We start from the raw sequence: 19,089 nt of genomic DNA on the forward strand, positions 1-19,089 counted from the left end.
ATCACTAATAAGGAAAATATGAAAACCAAGTGAAGTTAAATATAAAATAAGTCTTAAATTCTAAATCCATAACGGCACAAACAGCTACAGTTGGTTGTGATTAGGCCTACATACTGTGGTGTGTGGCATATTCAGACATTTTGGATTACATCCAATGACATGTTTGCTGATGATCTGATAAAAATGCCCTTTTCTTTAGAATACTACTTCTGTCATGTGTAGGTTTGCCTACATCACTGCCAAGTACAGGGTGGGCTGGGGCAAAAGGGACTAATGCCCAAGAGACAGTTCTAACAGGGGGGTGCCTACATGGGCATCTGCTGCTGCTGTTCTCTCTTCTCTCTGCTCTCTACAGCAGTTGGCTCTCCATAGCAGCATATTAGCTGCTTTTCTCCTTGTAGTGACTGTCTTAACACAAATCAGACACTCGGCAGGGTGAGGGCTAGATCCTGTTTTTGACGCGCTATAGGCCTGTCCACTTCGAATAAAGTTGAAGTCCACAACGTTTAGAATCCTTTGGGTGGTGTTCCCATTTAATAGCGACTGTAGGTTACACAGTTCAGAGTATAGGCAAACGTGAGGGCTAATCTAGCTGTGGCGTGCCAGCGGTAAAAACCGCGCAATCTCCCCGCCACCCTAGCATTATTACCCGCCCGCTACACCTGTGAATTAATTACCTGGTGCGCCTGTGCCACCGTGACCTATGACCTAGCTACTGTAACACAAGCACACTGCCCTCTAGTGTAGATCACCACCACCACATCAACAATAGCTAATGGCTCCCACACTCCTCCTCTCCTACATCTTTTTATTTGTTATCTACCGACATCAAACAGTGGTGCCAAGAGTGTGGACGGTGCCAAGTGGCAAAATATCCCGGGACTAGGTCACACAGTTTCATGGGCCACTTGTTGGCTTCTAGGCCAAATGAAATCTTGAGAATGTCCTGGTCATAACTGATGTGTTCAGCAAATTCACTCAGGCAGTTCCTATCTGGGATCAGTGTGCGCCTACGGTGGCGCGTGTCTTGCTGAATGAGTGGTTTTACAAGTTTGGTGTCCTGCTACCAGCAAGTTTGCTGGTAGCAGCTAGTCGACGAAAGGAAAGACATGACTTGCGGGATGTACAACTGGAAGTGGGCCAATTGGTTCTTCTACAGGACTGTGGCATTAGAGGCCGCCACAAGATTCAGGACATTTGGAGCTGTGTGAGCTACCAGGTCCTCAAAGTCCCAAACAGTGGGGGAGTAGTCTACAACCCCAAAACAGAAAAAGTTGGGACGTTGTGTGAATTAAAAACAGAATGAAATAATCTGCAAATCTCTTAAACTCATATTTAGTTGCAAAAAGGACACAGACAACATATCAAACGTTAAATGACAAATTTGACTATTTCATGGAAAATATATGTTAATTTTGAATTTGATACCAGCAACAGGTTTCAAAAAAAGTTGGGACGGGGCTAACAAAATGTTGGAAAAGTTGTGTAATGATAAAGAAAATAAAACGAGGAATGTTTCACAACTAATTAGGGGAACTCGCAACACGATTGGGTATGAAAAAGAGCATCCCAGAGAAATTGTGACATATTTAGGGAGTTCATCATCTACATGACATTGTAGTAGTCAACAGTATGAAAACATTCAGAGAATCCAGAAAAATCTTTGCAAACAGGGAAAAGAGCTGAAAAACACATTGGTTGGCTCAGGACAACCTCCGATAACCATTATCTATGTGCCCAGTTTGATACTCAATTCAAAAACTGCAGCCAAAATTGTATTGAGACATGTTACAGAAAATACCACCCTCTTATCTGGGCCTGAGCTTGTTTAAAATGGACTGAGGTAACATGGAAAAAGGTCCTGTGGTTAGACCAATCAAAGTTTGCCATTCTTTTTGGAAATCATGGACTCATCTGGGCTAAAGAGGAGAGGGCCTATCCAAGTATCCAACCTATCCAACTTGTTTTAGTGCTCAGTTCGAAACCCAACATCTATGACGGTGTGCAGGAGCATTAGTGCCTACCTCAAAGCAAAGCACAATCAATTCCGAATGATGTATACAGGTTTTGAGCAACATATACTACCATCCAGGCAATGTCTTTTCCAGGGACGACCTTGAATATTTCAGGAAAACAATGCCAAAATAAATTCTGCACATATTTAAATAGTATTCCTCCATAGAGGAAGAGTCCAGGTGCTAAGATGGCTTGTCTGTAGTCCAGATTTGTGAAATTAGGTGCATAATGGAATGGAAAGCATGACTAGGAATACCCCATACTGTTGAGCAACTGAAATCCTATATCGGGGAATAATGGGACAACATTTCATTGTCAAAACTGTAACAAATGGTCTCCTCAGTTCCTAAACATTTACAGAATTGTGTTAAATGAAGAGGTAAAGCAGTACAGTGGTAAACATGCTCCCGTCCCAACTTTTTCAAAGTCAAATTCAAATATAAAGGTAACATATACTTTCCATGAAATAGTCAATTTTCATTTTCAACATTTGATATGTTGTCTTTTGCTGCTAAATATGGGTTTACAAGACTTGTATATTATGACATTCTGTTTTTATTTGCATTTTACACAACATCCCAATTTTTTCTGTTTTGGGGTTGTACACCATTGCCCTCATAGACGCAGTGCACAAGGTTAAACAGGTGCACCGAGACCTCTTGAAACCTCTGGAGGGAGCAGAGCAGAGCATAGGATCGCCAGCTTTGAGATTGGCCTATATGCTGGCTATACTCATCGGCTGTTCCCACGTCCTAAGAGACTGCTGCTTTGTCTCCTTTTAGTGTTTGTCTTGTCATTATTACTTTAGTAATTTCATGTCCAATTATTTGGGATAACCCCCAGTCTGTCTGTGTTGCTACCCTGCTTGCTGTGCATGTGTATGTTAGCGTGTGGGTGTGTATGCCGGTTTACAACCCCAATGCTGTGACCAGGGTTGCTGTTATGGCTTGACCATTAATCCGTGCTGAGCTGGAGCACCAAACCTGCCGCTTAAGGTAAATAGCCATTTGTAGTACTGCTTGCATACTTGGCTTTTTTAATCAATCACTCTGGCCACAGGGAAGAGTGCCACCTACTGGCCAGCCACCAACACTGCTTCGAGCAGGAACCTACTCTTCCAAGGAGGTTTCTTATCCAGGTACTAACTAAGCCGGCTTAGCTTCAGTAATTCAGCAGAGTCAGGGTATCTGCTGGTCTGGATGCTGGCTAAAAACAAAAGGTGAAAGGCATATATGATTCTAACTGTCTCACTGAATTTCATTATGCACACTCAATTCTCACTGGTATCTGACAACAAGTACCAAAACATGATTAGTTCATAGATTTTGCATGTAAAATACATTTTATACAACCCCACCCCCATCTTGCCTGTTCATAATTCTGAGAACTTGTTGAATTGTGTGCGTGTGTGTGCGCCTGTGTGTGTGCATGTGCGTGCGTGCGTGCGTCTGTGTGTGTGCATGTGCATACATGCGTACATATGTCTACTGTGTGTGTGTGTGTGTCATACGTATGATTACTGTGTGTGTGTGTGTGTGTGTGTGTGTGTGTGTGTGTGTGTGTGTGAATATCTGTTTGTGTGCATATGGAATTGGTTAACATGACCCTCGGACGCAAACATACGCAAAAAATTGGTCATCCTAGGCCCTACAGTTCTCAAGATATTCACAGAAAAGTCTGTTTGTGTACGATCACTAAATGTACACATGGCATGCATTCAGAGGGTGTCATAATGATCCTACACTTTCAATTTCATGACGTTTTGACCAGGTCAGCCAGAGATATTGTGATTAAAACACCTAATTTTTTGCTTTTTAATTTTTAACTAGGTGGCGCTATACATGAAATGAGTGGTTATGGAATGGGTTGACATGGCCTCTTAAGATCAACATACAAAAAAAAGGTGGTCCTCCTAAACCCTACGGTTCTCGAGATATTCACAGAAAACTGTGTCCGACCACCTACAGGCCAGTTGGCCTACAGTAACATAAATTGATTTATTGTATGGCCCCCCATGAACGGAATTCCACGAAACTTGGCGTGCATTCAGAGGGTGTCATAATGATCCTACACTTCCAATTTAGTTCAGTTTTGACCTTGTTAGGTCACAGATACCTGCGATTACAACACCTAATTTTTACTTTTTTGTTTTTAAGTAGGTGGCGCTATGCATAAAATAAGTGGTTATGGAATGGGTTGACATGGCCCCTTAAGATCGACATACAAAAAAAAAAGGTCCTCCTAAACCCTACGGTTCTCGAGATATTCACAGAAAACTGTGTCTGCCCTACCCTCCTTTCAGGGGGTCCAGTCCAGCGGGGGGGGCTACAGATCAAAACGAAAAACGATGGTTCCATGCTATCCATGTGGGGCTACATGCCCACCAAGTTTCGTGTACCCCGGTCTTTCAGTGTCCCGAGAATCTTTGACGGAAAATTGGCCATGCGGAAAAAAAATAGACAAACAGGAATTTGCACTGAGATGTATAGCTTATTCACTGAATATTCCTCCATTAGAGATTACTGACAGGTGTTTTTATAAATATCTGTGAACTTTCCGGAGCTCTGAATTGCAGAGGATAGCTACAGGTCAGTAGCTATCAGTAGATCACACAATTATTGAAGTAGGCTGCATTATGGCTTTGTCAATCAACAGCGACGTGCGATTTCAACAGCTAACAGGACTTTTTCTGCAATTGTCAAACCATGTAGCCCAATGAACGCCTATGTACTAGTGTTAATTTCGTCAGACGAGACGAGAGGAAAAATGTTAGTCAACAACCTTTTTTTCCATGACTAAGACGAGACGATGACGAGACTGCACTAATGTCCTGAAACACTGACTAAGACTATCTTAAGATGCATTATTGTTGACGAAAAAAGACGAGACTAAAATGTTTTGCTTGAAATAAAAACTAAGATAACATTTCTCTTCCATTTTCGTCTACAAAATGAGAAGACAGAATAGCTGTTACCTTTTCAAAATATTACGAATGAGTTCATGGTTCATGCGCAGCAGCTTTCCTGTAGGCTAGTCTACGTGCTGTTGCTGCAACCCTGTGGCTGCAGCAGGAAACTACATGGAACAAAAACACCGGAGATTTCTGCCAGAGTTAGGCTTTATGCCACAATGCTACATACCCAGAAGTTGAAGCTTCTCTCATATACAAATTAACATCCCCCAGAATGTCCATACGAAAAGTTTCAGCAAGTAATGTCAACTATTTAACTAGTTACACTGATGATGCAAAGTTTGCTAGCAAGTAAGCTAATATGGAAAGTTCGCTAGCAAGTTAGCTAAGATTGAGAGTTTGTGTTGCGTTTGGGTGCATATCGCCATCTAGCGTGGCGGAGTAAAACATTCATACTTTGGTCCAAGACAGTGTTTCTCAAACTTTTTCAGATGAAGGACCACTTAACTAATCAATAAAAAAGAAACGCACGGACCGCCTAGCTAAAAAGAAAAAAAATTGACCTAGCAGTATATTAGCCTACACAATACTCACTGAACCACCTTGCTTATTGTCTTTGCACTTTGTTTAATTGTGTCAGAGGATTCATATGATTTAAACTGGCATATCTGACATAGACAGTGTTGTAGAACAGTTTGAATTTACATACAAGTTGGTTCAATATTGCAAACAACTCATCTATATTATATTTTACCACGTCTGCTCGTGGACCACTTGGGATAGCTTGCGGACACTGAAACACTGGTCTATGAAGATCATGACAGTGGTCCAGTCAAATCTTTTACTGTCTATGGCCAAATCCCAGCCGAGCTATAACTGTAGCTCGACTTACCTGTGCATGTACTGACTGACAAAAAAAATCAGAATGAGTAATTATAACAGTCGAGTAGCCCTGTGGACACACAATATTGTTGGAAAATTGAGATGTGTGAAACACTATTTGACTTAAATGGTAATCAGAAATAATTTGTTATAAAAAAAGACTAAAATGTTTTGACTAAAACTAAGATAGCTTTAGTTTTCTTTTGACTGAAACTAGACTAAAATGACGAGACTTTTAGTTGACTAAAACTTGACTAACAAAAATGATATTTGAATGACTAAATATGACAAAGACTAAAAAGGACATTTCGTCACAAGACTAAGACTAAGACTAAATTAAAAATAGGTGACAAAATTAACACTACTATGTACATAGACAAAACAAAAAGTGCAGTCATGCTGTGTTCATGAGCGTAGGGCGTAAGGTAGGCTCAGGTGTACGTCCCGTTGTAGCCTATATTTTAAGTTAACGTCTTTAATGACAAGAGACGGCACAGGGGATGGAGATTAAATTACAATGCCACATATGGCAGACACCTTCAGATATTAGAGACCCCCTCAGACATTTGACTTTGTTGCTTTCATGGGAGCCAGTCCTCACTCTATGCTCCCTCTGGCTCCCCACTGCTTAAGCCTTGTGTGCACAGATGGAATTTTGGCTTTTTGGCTTTTAAGTCTACCCAAGACTATTCCCATCAGTTGTCAAACATGCAATGGTCGGATTAATTTGGCTTCGGAGCAATGGACTTATGTTGTTGGAAAAATGAGAAATGCCAAATGCGGGAAAAGTTGAGGTTTAAGATAATGTTCACTGTGATTTCTTTCACGTTTCTTCCACAATAGCACTATTGTTTTATTTCTTTATTCAGAGCTAATGACAGTCAGTTGGCTTTTGCGTAGAGAAATAGGCCATAGCCTACATTAGAACACTTTCAACTCCTTGCCTATGATTACAATGAATTTGGATTAAAATACAAATTGTTGTGCTGTTCTTATCAATGAAGACGTCAATTTTAGTTGGTTATTACATAATGCACCATATTATTAAAAAAAAAAAATCCCGCAGCACCCGCATTTTGTAATAACAACCACAGTATGTAATAGCTTATTAGATAATGCAGCAAAATGTATTACATATTACACATTACACACAAGCAATGATGACCACACTGACACCTTCCAAATGAATGTGTCAAGTGCTGAACTCTACTGTGTGTGTGTGTGTGTGTGTTTGTAATGACTATGTTGTATTTTTACCCTTTGCAAAACTGTATTTTATCCATTACATGCTGTGGAACTGTTGCTAAGCAGCTGTATAGGGATTGGCTGTAAGGCTAAAGCCTAGAGCCAATAAGGAACCTCTGCTGCTGCAACCAATGTAAGAAAGGAAGTGCTCAGGTGATTGGCTCTTGACACTGTTGCTGTAGCCAATGACTGGCAGCTTCACCTGTCTAGCTGGGTGTGGCTTCACCTGTCTAATTGGAACATGATTGGCTCTTGATTGTGATGCTGGAGCCAGTCTGAGGAGGGGACCAGCTATATAGCCTTTCTTCTTGACAGTATGGGGGAATCCAGACGGGACACAGACGAGGAGAGGGGCACAGACGAGGAGAGGGGCACAGTGACAGGTGCCTGACTGCAGCAGGTGGCCTGGTGGAACATCGCCCACGACTGGTGCCTTATACATCGCTCTCCAACCTCCTACTAAAGGTAGTGATGGGTAAATGAAGCCTCGAACGCTACTTGACACATTTCCCTAATGTGCCGAAGCATCGAAACATGGATGACAAGGAAAACACAGCGACATCTGGTGGTTTGCATAAATTATCGCAGCCACGGACTATTGAAAAGAATGCCTACAACGTTCAACACTATGCCAAAGCTTCGAAATGTTCTCATTCATTACATTAAAAGTGTTGCAAGAAATTTGCATTTGTTTGTCTCAATTCAATACAATAACATACGATTAGGCAACATAATGCCATCACTCGTTAATAGGTGAAGATTGGTGTTTCCGTGGAGGCGTGAAATCATGTGTTATCCCAGTCAATGATCCAATCGGTCTCCCATCCACTTAACGCCCGCTGTAGAAACTACTTAGCTTCTGAACCAGGACGAAGTATTATCAACCTCAACACGCTATGGACGAGAGTGAAAAGTAAACGACCAGGCGCCTAATTAAACCAAACCCTATATGGCCCGACATGTTTTGACGTTTCATGAATCAAACTTTCAATAAAAGGAAAATATTATGTCAGCCATTATTGTTAAGCCTACATAGAAATTATTAGCCTGTATTGCTTTTAAATTACATGATTGAAGTTGAGACAAGATTGCAACACAGACACGTTTTAATGTCATTGTTCTAAATGGCAAAGCTTTAGGCTAGGCCTAGGCTATTTCTTTATTTCTATGTGCATGATGTTATGGATTATGGACATTTTCCGGAAAGAAAAAAACGTAAATTCCCAAACAGAGAAAGCATCCTATATAAAACAGGGGGTGCCCTGGTTTGCGCAATTCAAAGCCTTTGAGTCAGATTCCGAAGCAGTCACGTGGGTGTGTGTCCTAAACGAAGCTTCAGACGTTACACTCACAAACTGAGGCTTCGTTTGTCATCAGTCACGTGATTTTTTATGGAAACGACACAAGCCTCAAACCGGGGCTTCATCTGGCACGCCCCTTTCTGCTCGACACAAGCTCCGAAGCCTCGCTTCATTGGGCACATCACTAACTAAAGGGAAGTGCTCCATTCGTCCTGCATGTGTGTGATTATTTGCAGTTCTGGTGCATAGCTGGCTTTCCCTAAGGGCTGGTCTTCTTTGATTTCAGGGCCAGACAAGCGACCAAGGGACTGGTACATCTCCAGACGGCCGACGACCGAGCATGGACCTGGACTGTGCATTTGCGTTTCTTTTCCTGGTCGGCGAGAGAAAGCCGACCAGGACGGACTCTTTTATATCATCATGGACCTAGGACTGGGGGACTGGTTGCACTGGTCGTGCTGCCTTTGGCTTGGACTGGGGGACTTGTGGGGGGATGCCTTTTGTGTGAGCTTGACTTGCCGTGTTGCTGTACTCTTGATATGTCTGTGTGAGCTTGACTTGCCGTGTTGCTGTGCTCTTGATATGTCTGTGTGAGCTTGACTTGCCGTGTTGCTGTGCTCTTGATATGTCCTTACATGAACTGATGTTTTCCACATTGAGTTGATTGATGTGTCACTGGGTTATTGGGTAGCATTCTCACCATTAGCTCCCACAAAGTCATTAGTAGAGTGCTGTGCTGCCTTGCCTGCCACCTTGGTCAAGAGTTTTGTGCTAATAAACCTGTTTACCAACATATCTGTCTGTTGTGGTGCAAATTGGGAGGACTAACCAAGGCGGGTGTTATAGGCCTCACGACAGATGCACAGATTAACATTACCCAAATGTTACTCTTACCTGATAACGTCACAGCCGAGTCAATGGGCTAAATATATCATGGAAATCTTATGAAGTCTACATCAAACGTCACTTTTCTATACAAGTTGCGAAGTATTCGTAATCACTGAGTTTAACACTGGGAGGTAAACTAGCCTACATTCAGCTGACCCGTATTTGTGTAACCTGGAACGGTTGGACATTCCCAGTAGCAAAAGATGAGAAATCATCTGCAAAGGTTACATCGTAAAACAAATACATTTTTAAAATGATTTGCTCGACCATGTTGTTTTTTTGGCACTGGAGTAGCCCATTGACTCAAATGTGATGTGATCAGTTAAAAGGGTTTGGAACAAAAACGACAATGCTGCTTTGCGATTGCTGGACTTTTATTGTGACAAGTTGTCGTCATTCTGTCTTCCACATTCATGAAAGGTTTGGTATGAATGTTGAGTCATGTCTCATGAAACAGCCATGAATGCTTTATGTACAGTTTATGACAGCTGCTATGAATGTGTTATGATAATTTTAACATACTTTAATTATGAATCAATTGTCTGTATCTGTAAAAGTACAAATAAGAGCAGTAGCCTATACAGCTCAATGGAGACATGGCTTTGGTAAGAGTGTGGGCATCATTCATTTCAGAATTCTAATTGGCTGCAGGCATGTCTGTAGGCAGAATCGGATTGGTTGCAAGGGCGTATGTGTCATTGTTTTCAGGATTCTTATTGGCTGTTGACATGTCGGTAGGCAGTATCGGATTGGTTGCAAGAGAGTATGTGTCATTTGTTTCAGAATTCTGATTGGCTGCTGGCATGTGTGTAGGCTGCATCGGATTGGTTGCAACTGAGTAAATCAAAAGAGAATTGATGTCCACAGGTTCAGCGGTACTTTCATAAATCTGATTGGCTGACTGGGAAGAAGCAGGTTGCTGTTCTGGATTTTGATTGGTTGTGGTGTATATGCTGATGACCGGTGAACTGTCCTGATGATTCCTCTGATTGGTTGGAGTCGGAGGAGTTTGGAGTTTATCTGCACTGCTGTCTGTGTCTTGTATCTCTGCATAGATGCCGTTGATCTGGACAGAAAGAGACCAGATATACCTCAATACACATCAGAGACAAACAGTGGAGTGAAAATAGTCTTAAGGACACACACACACACACACACACGCTTATGTGCACACACACAGAGAGAAATACTGATGCTATAGCCAGCAGAAATGCATACCTCTTCTGCATTACTGGGGTTCCTTTGTGATGATTGAGGTGCTGTAAGTGACAAAAAATAATGTTTATGTTTGCAGTACATGTTTAAAGAATTGCTAAAATAAAGTCACATTTAGTCATCTTTGAATACACTTACGTGTGTGTGTGTGTGTGTGTGTGCTAAATAGTACTTGATTTGCTTACTTTGCTTATTTGTACTGTTGTGTAGACTATTGTGTTTTTAATTGCTTGGCAATCCATATGTGAGTGTGTGTGTGTGTGTGTGTGTGTGTGTTACTTTCTCTCCTCTTCACTCTGGTCTTCATCAGTATGATGGTCAACACCAGTAGGCCGACCAGCACAGCAGCTGCTAGTCCTCCATAGAGAGATGCATTCTGCCCTGTAAGACATTTACATAGTCTGTCATTATAATTCATTTGCCTTGGGTGTACTGTGGACTGGGTGTTTTTAGTGGCAGGCTAACACATACTGATGACTTGCGCTAGCGTAGCACCTGCAAACTCTACAACTAGAAGGACTAGATTAAACCATGGGCGTAGATTTAGGGTGGGACGCTCATCATGACTAGTCCTAACCAATATTTTAAGATGACAAAATTGTCCCCACCAATATTGTAGCGAATTAACTCATTTGTGCTGCTGATCATTCCGACAGCCAGCACGACAGTACAAGAAACGTTGTCATTTGATTAGCTGAAAAACCGAGGGGGAAGGGTTATCTGACTCGCATGCAGCACACACTTTGCTTTATTCTTGCACTGGTAGTCAAGCGAGCGGGTGTGTCAACGACAACAGTAAGTTAGGGACTGTTCGTTATTTATAAACGGGGCCACCGGAGGAAAATAGGGGAGGGTCATGTCTTTTTATTCTTTGTTGAGGGGAGGGTCACCTAACTTTTTTTGTCTAGGAGGGGGGTCACCCATCTTTTGTATTAATGAAAACAGCAAAAAATCAAAGTGGCTTGTTTGATTGTTGATTTCTGTTGCCATATAACGTTCTCTTTCGTTCCATAGCTGTCAACATTGAACAATGAAAATAAGGGAGATTTCCCGGGTTTCTCACGCAAAATACGGAAAATGTCAACATTCGTCCCTGTTGGAAGGGTTGGAGCAACAAAGTAGCCTACTTTATTCACGCCTAACAGCCTATCCATTTGGTCAACTTTGTCCAGCCCTAAAAAACCTAAATTTAACTTTGGTTTACTTGTAGTTTACCGTGTAGCCTAACTTTAAACAGTGTGCATGCTTAACATAAAGCATAGTACTTGTGCTTCAGTTCATTCATCCACACATCCAACTCCTAACGTTTTGACAAGCATTTCTACCAATTGACCTTGTTCCTGCCCATCTCTAGCTTTGCGGTCTCCATCCTTTCTGTTTTTGTTGTTTGCAAAAAAAAAATGTAGTAGGCTAGGCTAGGCCCTATTGGTAACCAGCAACAAGTGCAATTTGTTAATCGCTGTCATTCTCTCTCCTGCCAACAAAAATGTGTTACGTTCCAAGTAGTGGATAATTCTGCTTCATAAAGTTGAATAAATAGCCTACATTGGTCATATAAATTGCCAGTTTATGGTCTACAGTGTAGAGTTGGTAAGTTATGGTAGGCCAACTTGGAGTGAATAGGCTATACAGGGGGAATTCTTTGTCTACTCGTAGCTGAGTAGCCTGGCAGGTGCGCATGTAGACATAGCCTACGGCCGAACACTGCAAGCGCCAATTAATCGTGCTCTCACGACAACCACGTTGTTAACTTAAATAGGCCTAGGTTAACATCACTCTGAGTTCGCATTCAAGCAACACTGTTGGTTTTTCAAATACAATGAATCATTATTTGATGAATAATATCCAAATAACACTATCATATACAATATGGTAGGAAGGTTAAACCCGCTAGCCAAAGGACAGGCTACAAAATGAATGAACCACTTTGTATGCAGGAAAGACAGCATCAAACCACTACAGATGGATGGCAGGTTGAGGAAACAGCATCAGGGCTTCAGGTGAGGTTCTAATTATTAGCCTATGTCAAATTGTCAATTCAGTTGGACTCAGCAGCATTGCTGTACAATATAATGAGATGGAGTAGATTCACTTCTATTGTGATATTCTGTATTGCCAACAGTCTGAAATAACAAAGGAAATCGCCATTAAGGCACTGGTATCTTACAACAAAAGAATTCCAATTACAGTTAAGCATTAATAAAGAAATACAAATATACAATTACAGTTAAGCATTAATAAAGAAATACAAAATGTCTTATATTTAATATAATTTAGAGTCGGGGGGGGGGGGGGGGGGGGGGGTTGGATATCCCCACCAAAGCTGAGACCAAACCTACGCTCTTGGATGAAACGTGTTGAAAACAGTCTCCACTGATAAATATCGCACTAACTGCTAACTTGGAAATTAGGTCCTATGTCCAAAATACTAAATCACCCCTTTAAGAAAACTTCTCTCAACCCTGATCAAGTCAAGAACTACCGCCCAGTCCCTTTCCTATCCAAAGTTATTGAACGAGCAGTCTCCTAGCGTAATGATGAAAAGTATTTTTGTGAAAACGGTAGAGTTTTCTATTGTTTTGGCCTTGTGTCCACACAACAACGGCGGTTTAGTTGTCCGAAAACGCTGATGCCACAGACTTGACTAAACAGTCACCTTACCTGCATGGCATGCCATCTTAAAGGGTCAACATCTGTCAGTCAGTTTTGTCACATTAAAATGTATTTATTTTCCCCATCATGATTTCTTTGCAAGCAGTACCAACTTTATATAATAATTATATAGAAAACGGAAAGAAAAAATATTGTTTTCAAAACCTTTCGTTCTTGTGTGGACGGAGCCTTTGTTACACAGACCTGCAAACATCCGAATGCAGCACTCAAACCCAGGTCAGATTTCAGTTTTTTTGAGACTTGTGTGTGTGTGAGAGAGAGATCCAATCCATGTATCATTTTTCCCACCTGCTTGTGATTGTGTTGTATTTGAATTCCCATGTACAGATGTTGATCCCAACTCTGGAGCTCTTGTGTCTCTGGATGAGTGTGTGTCACCTGTATGGGTAGTAGCAAACACATTTGTGTGTGTATTTGTTTATGTCTTTGTGTTCTTTTGAGCATTAGATGTCAATGATGATGGGTCCAGTTCTCCTGAAGGCTTATGACTGATTTATGTAGTGGCAGAAATGGGCATGTCAACGATGATGGGTCCAGTTCTCCTGAAGGCTTATGACTGATTTATGTAGTGGCAGAAATGGGCTTCCATATGGTAAAGTACCGGTATGTGTTTCTTATAGGATAAATAATTATGTCAGTTAATAATAACTCCACCTACCTGTAGGGCTTTGGTGTGCTGATGTACTTCCTGTGGTCAGTGGAGGTTTGGAGGTGGGAGGAGCTAAAGGAGGGGGTGAAACAGAGGAGGGAGGGACTAAAGGTAGGTTAAGGTAAGGGTAGGGTAAGGTAAGGGTAGGGTAAGGTAAAAAACAGTAGGGAAGAGGGGGTTGGTTACAGTAAACCCTCATAGAAACTAAATATCCCGCAGAGCGGTAAAAAATATGACCACCACGGAGTCCAGCACATTTTTTCCACAAAAATAAGTAATGTTTGTCAAATTGTGTTAATTTCCTATACTTTGTTCCTTTTTTGTGTTTGTAATTGAGTGTGTGCAGAGTGTGTGGTTGTTTTTGTCTATATGTGTGCTTCTGTGTGTGTTTATTGAGTGTGTGTGTCTGCATGTAAGTTTGTTTTTTTTGTGTATTTTTTTTTTTTTTTGTGTGTGTGTGTGTGTATGTGTGTGTTTGTGTATGTAGGTGTGTTTGTATGTGTGGGTGCATATGTGTGAGGCTGTGGCAAAAGACTGAAATATTTCATTTACATAAGTATTCATTCACTCATTGGGTTCTATAATGCTCCTTGAAAAACAAGAGCTATATTACTGCAAGATGACATTAGTGTTCCTGAGAGAGACTCACCCTGCTTCACCTCCAGCCTAAATTCTGTATAGATATCACCATCCTCATTGCCATCGTACAGCACAGCAGGTACACATCTGTATGTCCCAGCATCCTCTGTGTTCAGGTTGTGTATGGTCACCATAATAATTTTGACGTTTGAGTCGTGATAGAGGGAGTATCTCCCTTTGGTATATTCGGTCCCATTGGTGTTAGTTGTTTCAATGACAGTTTCTCTGTTGCTTATTTTTATCAGGCACACTGATGTGGGGTCATATTCTTGAGGATATTCACAACTGATGTGTACGTATCCCCCAACAGAACCCTTCATTGTATGAACACAGCATACCCAGCTCACATCTAACACATGGAGAGAAGAAAAGGTGTGTGTGTGAGGAGAGCTGTATTGATTAACTTTCATCAAGTCAACTTTTAAATGAAATATCATATATTATATTACAGTGTATATATTACAAAAGATACAACAAGCTATAGCTTATAGTTGTAATATTGATTGCTGTATACCGTATAAAAACATCAAAGACATGTACACTCATACTGACGCTGATACTTAACCTATAAATGACCAAACCACACAGGAAACTGCCCTTTCTCTCTGTACATCACTTCCTGTTTTTCATGACAGTCGTCCCTTCTTAGATAGATAGATACTTTATTGATCCCCAGGGGAAATTCAAGGAAATTCTTCTGGTGTAATCGAGCAGTAAGTCCTAATGACCAATAATATCGCAGTGGCCTATTGGTTAGGGCTTCGGGCTTGTAACTGAAGGGTTGCCGGTTCAATCCCCGACCAATATGGCGATGTGGGTGGGGGAAGTGGTTGAGCTCTGCTCTCCCATGCCCACATCCACGGCTGAAGTGCCCTTTAGCAAGGCACCTAACCCCTCACCAGAGTTGTATAAATTATCCGAAACCCAAACTTAAGTAGAAGTACAGATATTTGATCAGAAAATTATTAAAGTAAAAGTAATCTATAAGCATACCGCTCAATTAAAAGTCTTAAAGTATCTATTATTTACAGTACTTAAGTATGACAAGTAGCCCATTCTAAAACATACTTAAAGAGAAACTATGCAGTTTTGGCAATTTCTTCGCTGTTTTCTCGCTTTTTGCTTGTTTTTGCTGGCTCTGTCATGGCGAATGTCTGAGAAACTCCATCTGGCGTGTATGTGTATTTTAAATGCAGTAAAGCAATTTGTTACACTCCTTATACTTCCTGACACTGAGGCCGTCGGCCCGCCGGCCCAAAGATGCAAGGGTGTTTTTTTCCGCTCACAGACGCTAGGAGGAGGCGAGACGACCACCATTCAACCCGAAAAAAGTCATATAACCATTCCAATGACTCCGAAGCTGTTAAGTTAAGGTAAATTAAGCTAAAAAAACAGCATAGTTCTAGTAAACAGCAAAGTACTAGTAAAAACTTTTCGAGGCCAGGTGGGGTGACAACCCCCCCCCCCTTCGCTAAGTTTTTCATGAAAAAGAAAGCAGTCAGAACTTTGGATAGGTTATTAAGTTCATGCAGCATCTTAAAACTTGTACCTATCTTAAGATTTCTACTTACCAGTAGTTACTTTACATCTGTGGCCCTCACTGCTCAGCACTGCTTAGTGTGTGCTTCACCTCACTGTGTGTTCACTGTGTGCTTCACCTCACTGTGTGTTCACTGTGTGCCCTGTGTGTATCACTACATGTAATTCACAAATGGGATAAATGCAGAGACCTTGTATACGCAAGTATACTTGGCCTATAAACCTGATTTACATTTACATGTGACATCACTCACCTGAGAGCAGGAGCAAGATGGAGATGAAGCCCCTCATGCTGATCTAGATTAAAAAATGTATATATAAAAAAGTGAAATGCCTGACCTTTAATTTAAAGACAGTTCTGTAAAATGTGAAATTGACAAACTGATTCTTGTTACCTTTTATATAACCTATAGATCTGACTGAGGATGTATTCATTCTTTCAGATCTTTTTTAAGATGATAAAACCCGTCAGCTGCTCAAGTTTGCGCCTTCTCTCTTCTAACTTCTAAGTCTTTGAAATATTGCTACCGTCTCCAAGTTTCACTGTGCACTTACCGTGGGAGGCTTTTGTGGCACGTGTGTGTGTGTATGTGTGTTTGAAGTTCAAGTGGCCTCGAAGGAACCCACAGAGGAGAAGCCTGAACATGACTTCCTGTTTGTTGTCAAATCAAGTCAGTTTTATTTATATAGCACATTTAACATGCACAGAGTGCAACCTTAAGTGCTCCACATAAAAGACATTGTCATTGACACATAACAAAAGACAACAGATGACGGACGGAACAGTGTAGGCCGACTTGTAATCAGAAAAAAAAGTACTAAGAATAACACAAAAACTATCGAAAATAACGTAAATAAAGAGTGAATACATTTAACTAGACAAATAAATACAAACAATTAACAGAACATTACATAAAATTACCAACATTACATAAAAACAATCAAAAACATGATGCCAGAAGGAGTAGCGTGTCTCGCTAGTGCCCCAGTAACCTAGCAGTTGTAGTCCTTTCTCAGTCTGAAAACTTCCCCTGTACCCTTAAATCAACACTCTAAATAGCAACACATACCTAGAATACAGATGATCAATTTAATTCAAATTAGATTATTTGACGTGGGGCTTAAAATGCAATTTTATATCAGTGACACATTTGGACCAATGATATATGTCTGCTTGTTGTACAAAAACACCTGATTACAGTTTTTTTTTAATTACTTACACATTAAAATCAATAATATTACACAATTTTTAAAACCTCACACATGTGGATCAAAACATCTGCCCAAAATGATGCTGCTTCCTGTCACTGTATTCACTGTCCTATCAGATTAAAGGCATAAAAGCCAAACCGTTTTGATTGCTGCAGGTAGTCAAGTCAAGCCTGCTGATTTGTTGCTGGCTTTTGAACAATGAGCCTGGCAAACTTATTACGCCGTTTGGACATAATATATACGTATTTAAAGCATCCACTTCAGGGTGTGATCCATGAAGGTGTGCAGGGGGTATACAGCTGGATGGATTTGGTTGTGTTGTCTTCTGGACACACATCTTTCTTCAGCCTTAGCCTTACACAGATGTTTCCTGTGACACAGAGCGCACACACACACACACACACACATTTAAATGGAGTTCTACAGTCTCCTTCGGGACACTATTGTATAGCTATTTTACTTACATCTTCATTGTTTCTGGGACTTCCACATGTTGCATTGGACACTAATGAAGACAACAAAATATAACACTATTATAGGCCTACAGGCATTTTTACATAAAAAAACATGAAGTGTAACACTATTACACTATAAGAACACATTGATGCTCTGACATTTAGCTCCATTGGTCAGAATGTATGAAGTGTTCCTAGGATACATCAATCTGACACTGATGAGCCTTGCTACAAGTCTAGCGGTCAGCTCTTCTGTCACTAGTGTTGCAGAACCAGAGCGTGTGCGTGTGCGTGTGCGTGTGTGTGTGTTCGTGTTCGTGTGGGTGTGTGTGTGTGTGTTCGTGTTCGTGTGTGTGCGTGCGTGCGTGTGCGTGCGTGTGTGTGTGTGCGTGCGTGCGTGCGTGCGTGTGTGTGTGTGTGTGTGTGCGTGTGTGTGCGTGCGTGTGTGTGTGTGTGTTAGAACACCCTACCTACTTTTCCTTTCGCTCCGCTTCTCATGAACACAAAGGTGGAATGCAGAAGGGCAAAGAACAGCACAGCTGCTACAAGTCTCACAAAGACAAATGTAATATGACCTGCAGAGGAAAAAATAACAGTGATGGGACATGTTTGGTAAAAAGCTTTAAACTCTCCTGAATGAATAGCAGATTCACAGGAATTTAATTTCCAATCGTAAATACTTTGAACAGGATGGCATGGTGTGTGTGTGTGTGTGTGCGTGCACGTGTCTTGAATAAATTCTCACAGAAAGAGTCGTGTCCTGTTTTCCTTTGTTTGTGTGTTGTGTGCATTTTTATTTTGCATCTCTCATGTTTGCTTCTCATGTTGCTTCCTGTTAGACGTTGCTCTCGGTCTATGGGTTATAGGCTCTGTGCACTAGCGTGGTGACCCATTTCCTGTTTGTTGTCATCTGTAGATGAAGATGAGTGCTTTTATTATACAAAAATGTGTGTGGGCATCAGAAATCCTGTCCTCCTTATTTTGTGCAGCCACTGTGCACATAGGCTGGCGTTTTTAAGAAAAAGGTGGAGGCTAAAATCGATTTTATTGTATATCGGCTTGAAACCAAGCAGAGTGGCTTCAGTGTTCCTTACACCCACCCACGGTGGGAAGAAGCTTAAAAGACTTCTGTACATTGTATTTCTTAAGTTTTGGTACAACTGAAGCACTCATCTTGACAGCGATGTCAACAAACAAGAAAATGGTTTGCCGACTTTAAGACAAACATGGAAGTTTGACACTACGCTAGTGCAGAGTATATTGTGGCTTGTCTGCTCGTGCTCCTTGTTTTTCTTGGTCTTTGCCCGTTATTGTCACCTGTGTCTTGTTCTGTAATTAACTGCAGGGTATTTACATCCTCATGTTTCTTCAGTCTCTGTTGTGTTGCTCATGGTTGGTTCTGATATTTGCTCATTGTAGGTAAAGATTCTCATTTTGTTTAAAACTTTGCATTCGTGTGCATTT

General features: G+C 41.1%; 1 protein-coding gene and 1 long non-coding RNA gene across 2 annotated transcripts; one reads left to right on the plus strand and one right to left on the minus strand.

The window, feature by feature from the left end:
• The first annotated feature begins 7,213 nt into the window (after positions 1-7,213).
• Positions 7,214-9,067, plus strand: LOC121700309. Its single transcript, XR_006027172.1, has 2 exons — positions 7,214-7,519; positions 8,550-9,067. It is a non-coding gene; the product is annotated as an uncharacterized LOC121700309 (long non-coding RNA).
• A 688-nt stretch (positions 9,068-9,755) lies between these two features.
• Positions 9,756-16,528, minus strand: LOC121700259 (CMRF35-like molecule 8). The gene is made up of 8 exons (XM_042083127.1): positions 16,514-16,528; positions 16,213-16,255; positions 14,430-14,768; positions 13,790-13,885; positions 13,420-13,509; positions 10,738-10,839; positions 10,462-10,502; positions 9,756-10,309 (listed from the first exon to the last, which is right to left on the minus strand). Exons 2-8 carry the CDS (start codon positions 16,247-16,249, stop codon positions 9,881-9,883), a joined length of 1,134 nt encoding a protein of 377 aa, XP_041939061.1. The 5' UTR covers positions 16,250-16,255; positions 16,514-16,528; the 3' UTR covers positions 9,756-9,880.
• Positions 16,529-19,089: the final 2,561 nt, after the last annotated feature.

This window comes from Alosa sapidissima, chromosome 24, assembly GCF_018492685.1.
Source record: "Alosa sapidissima isolate fAloSap1 chromosome 24, fAloSap1.pri, whole genome shotgun sequence".
Classification (NCBI taxonomy): domain Eukaryota; kingdom Metazoa; phylum Chordata; class Actinopteri; order Clupeiformes; family Clupeidae; genus Alosa; species Alosa sapidissima.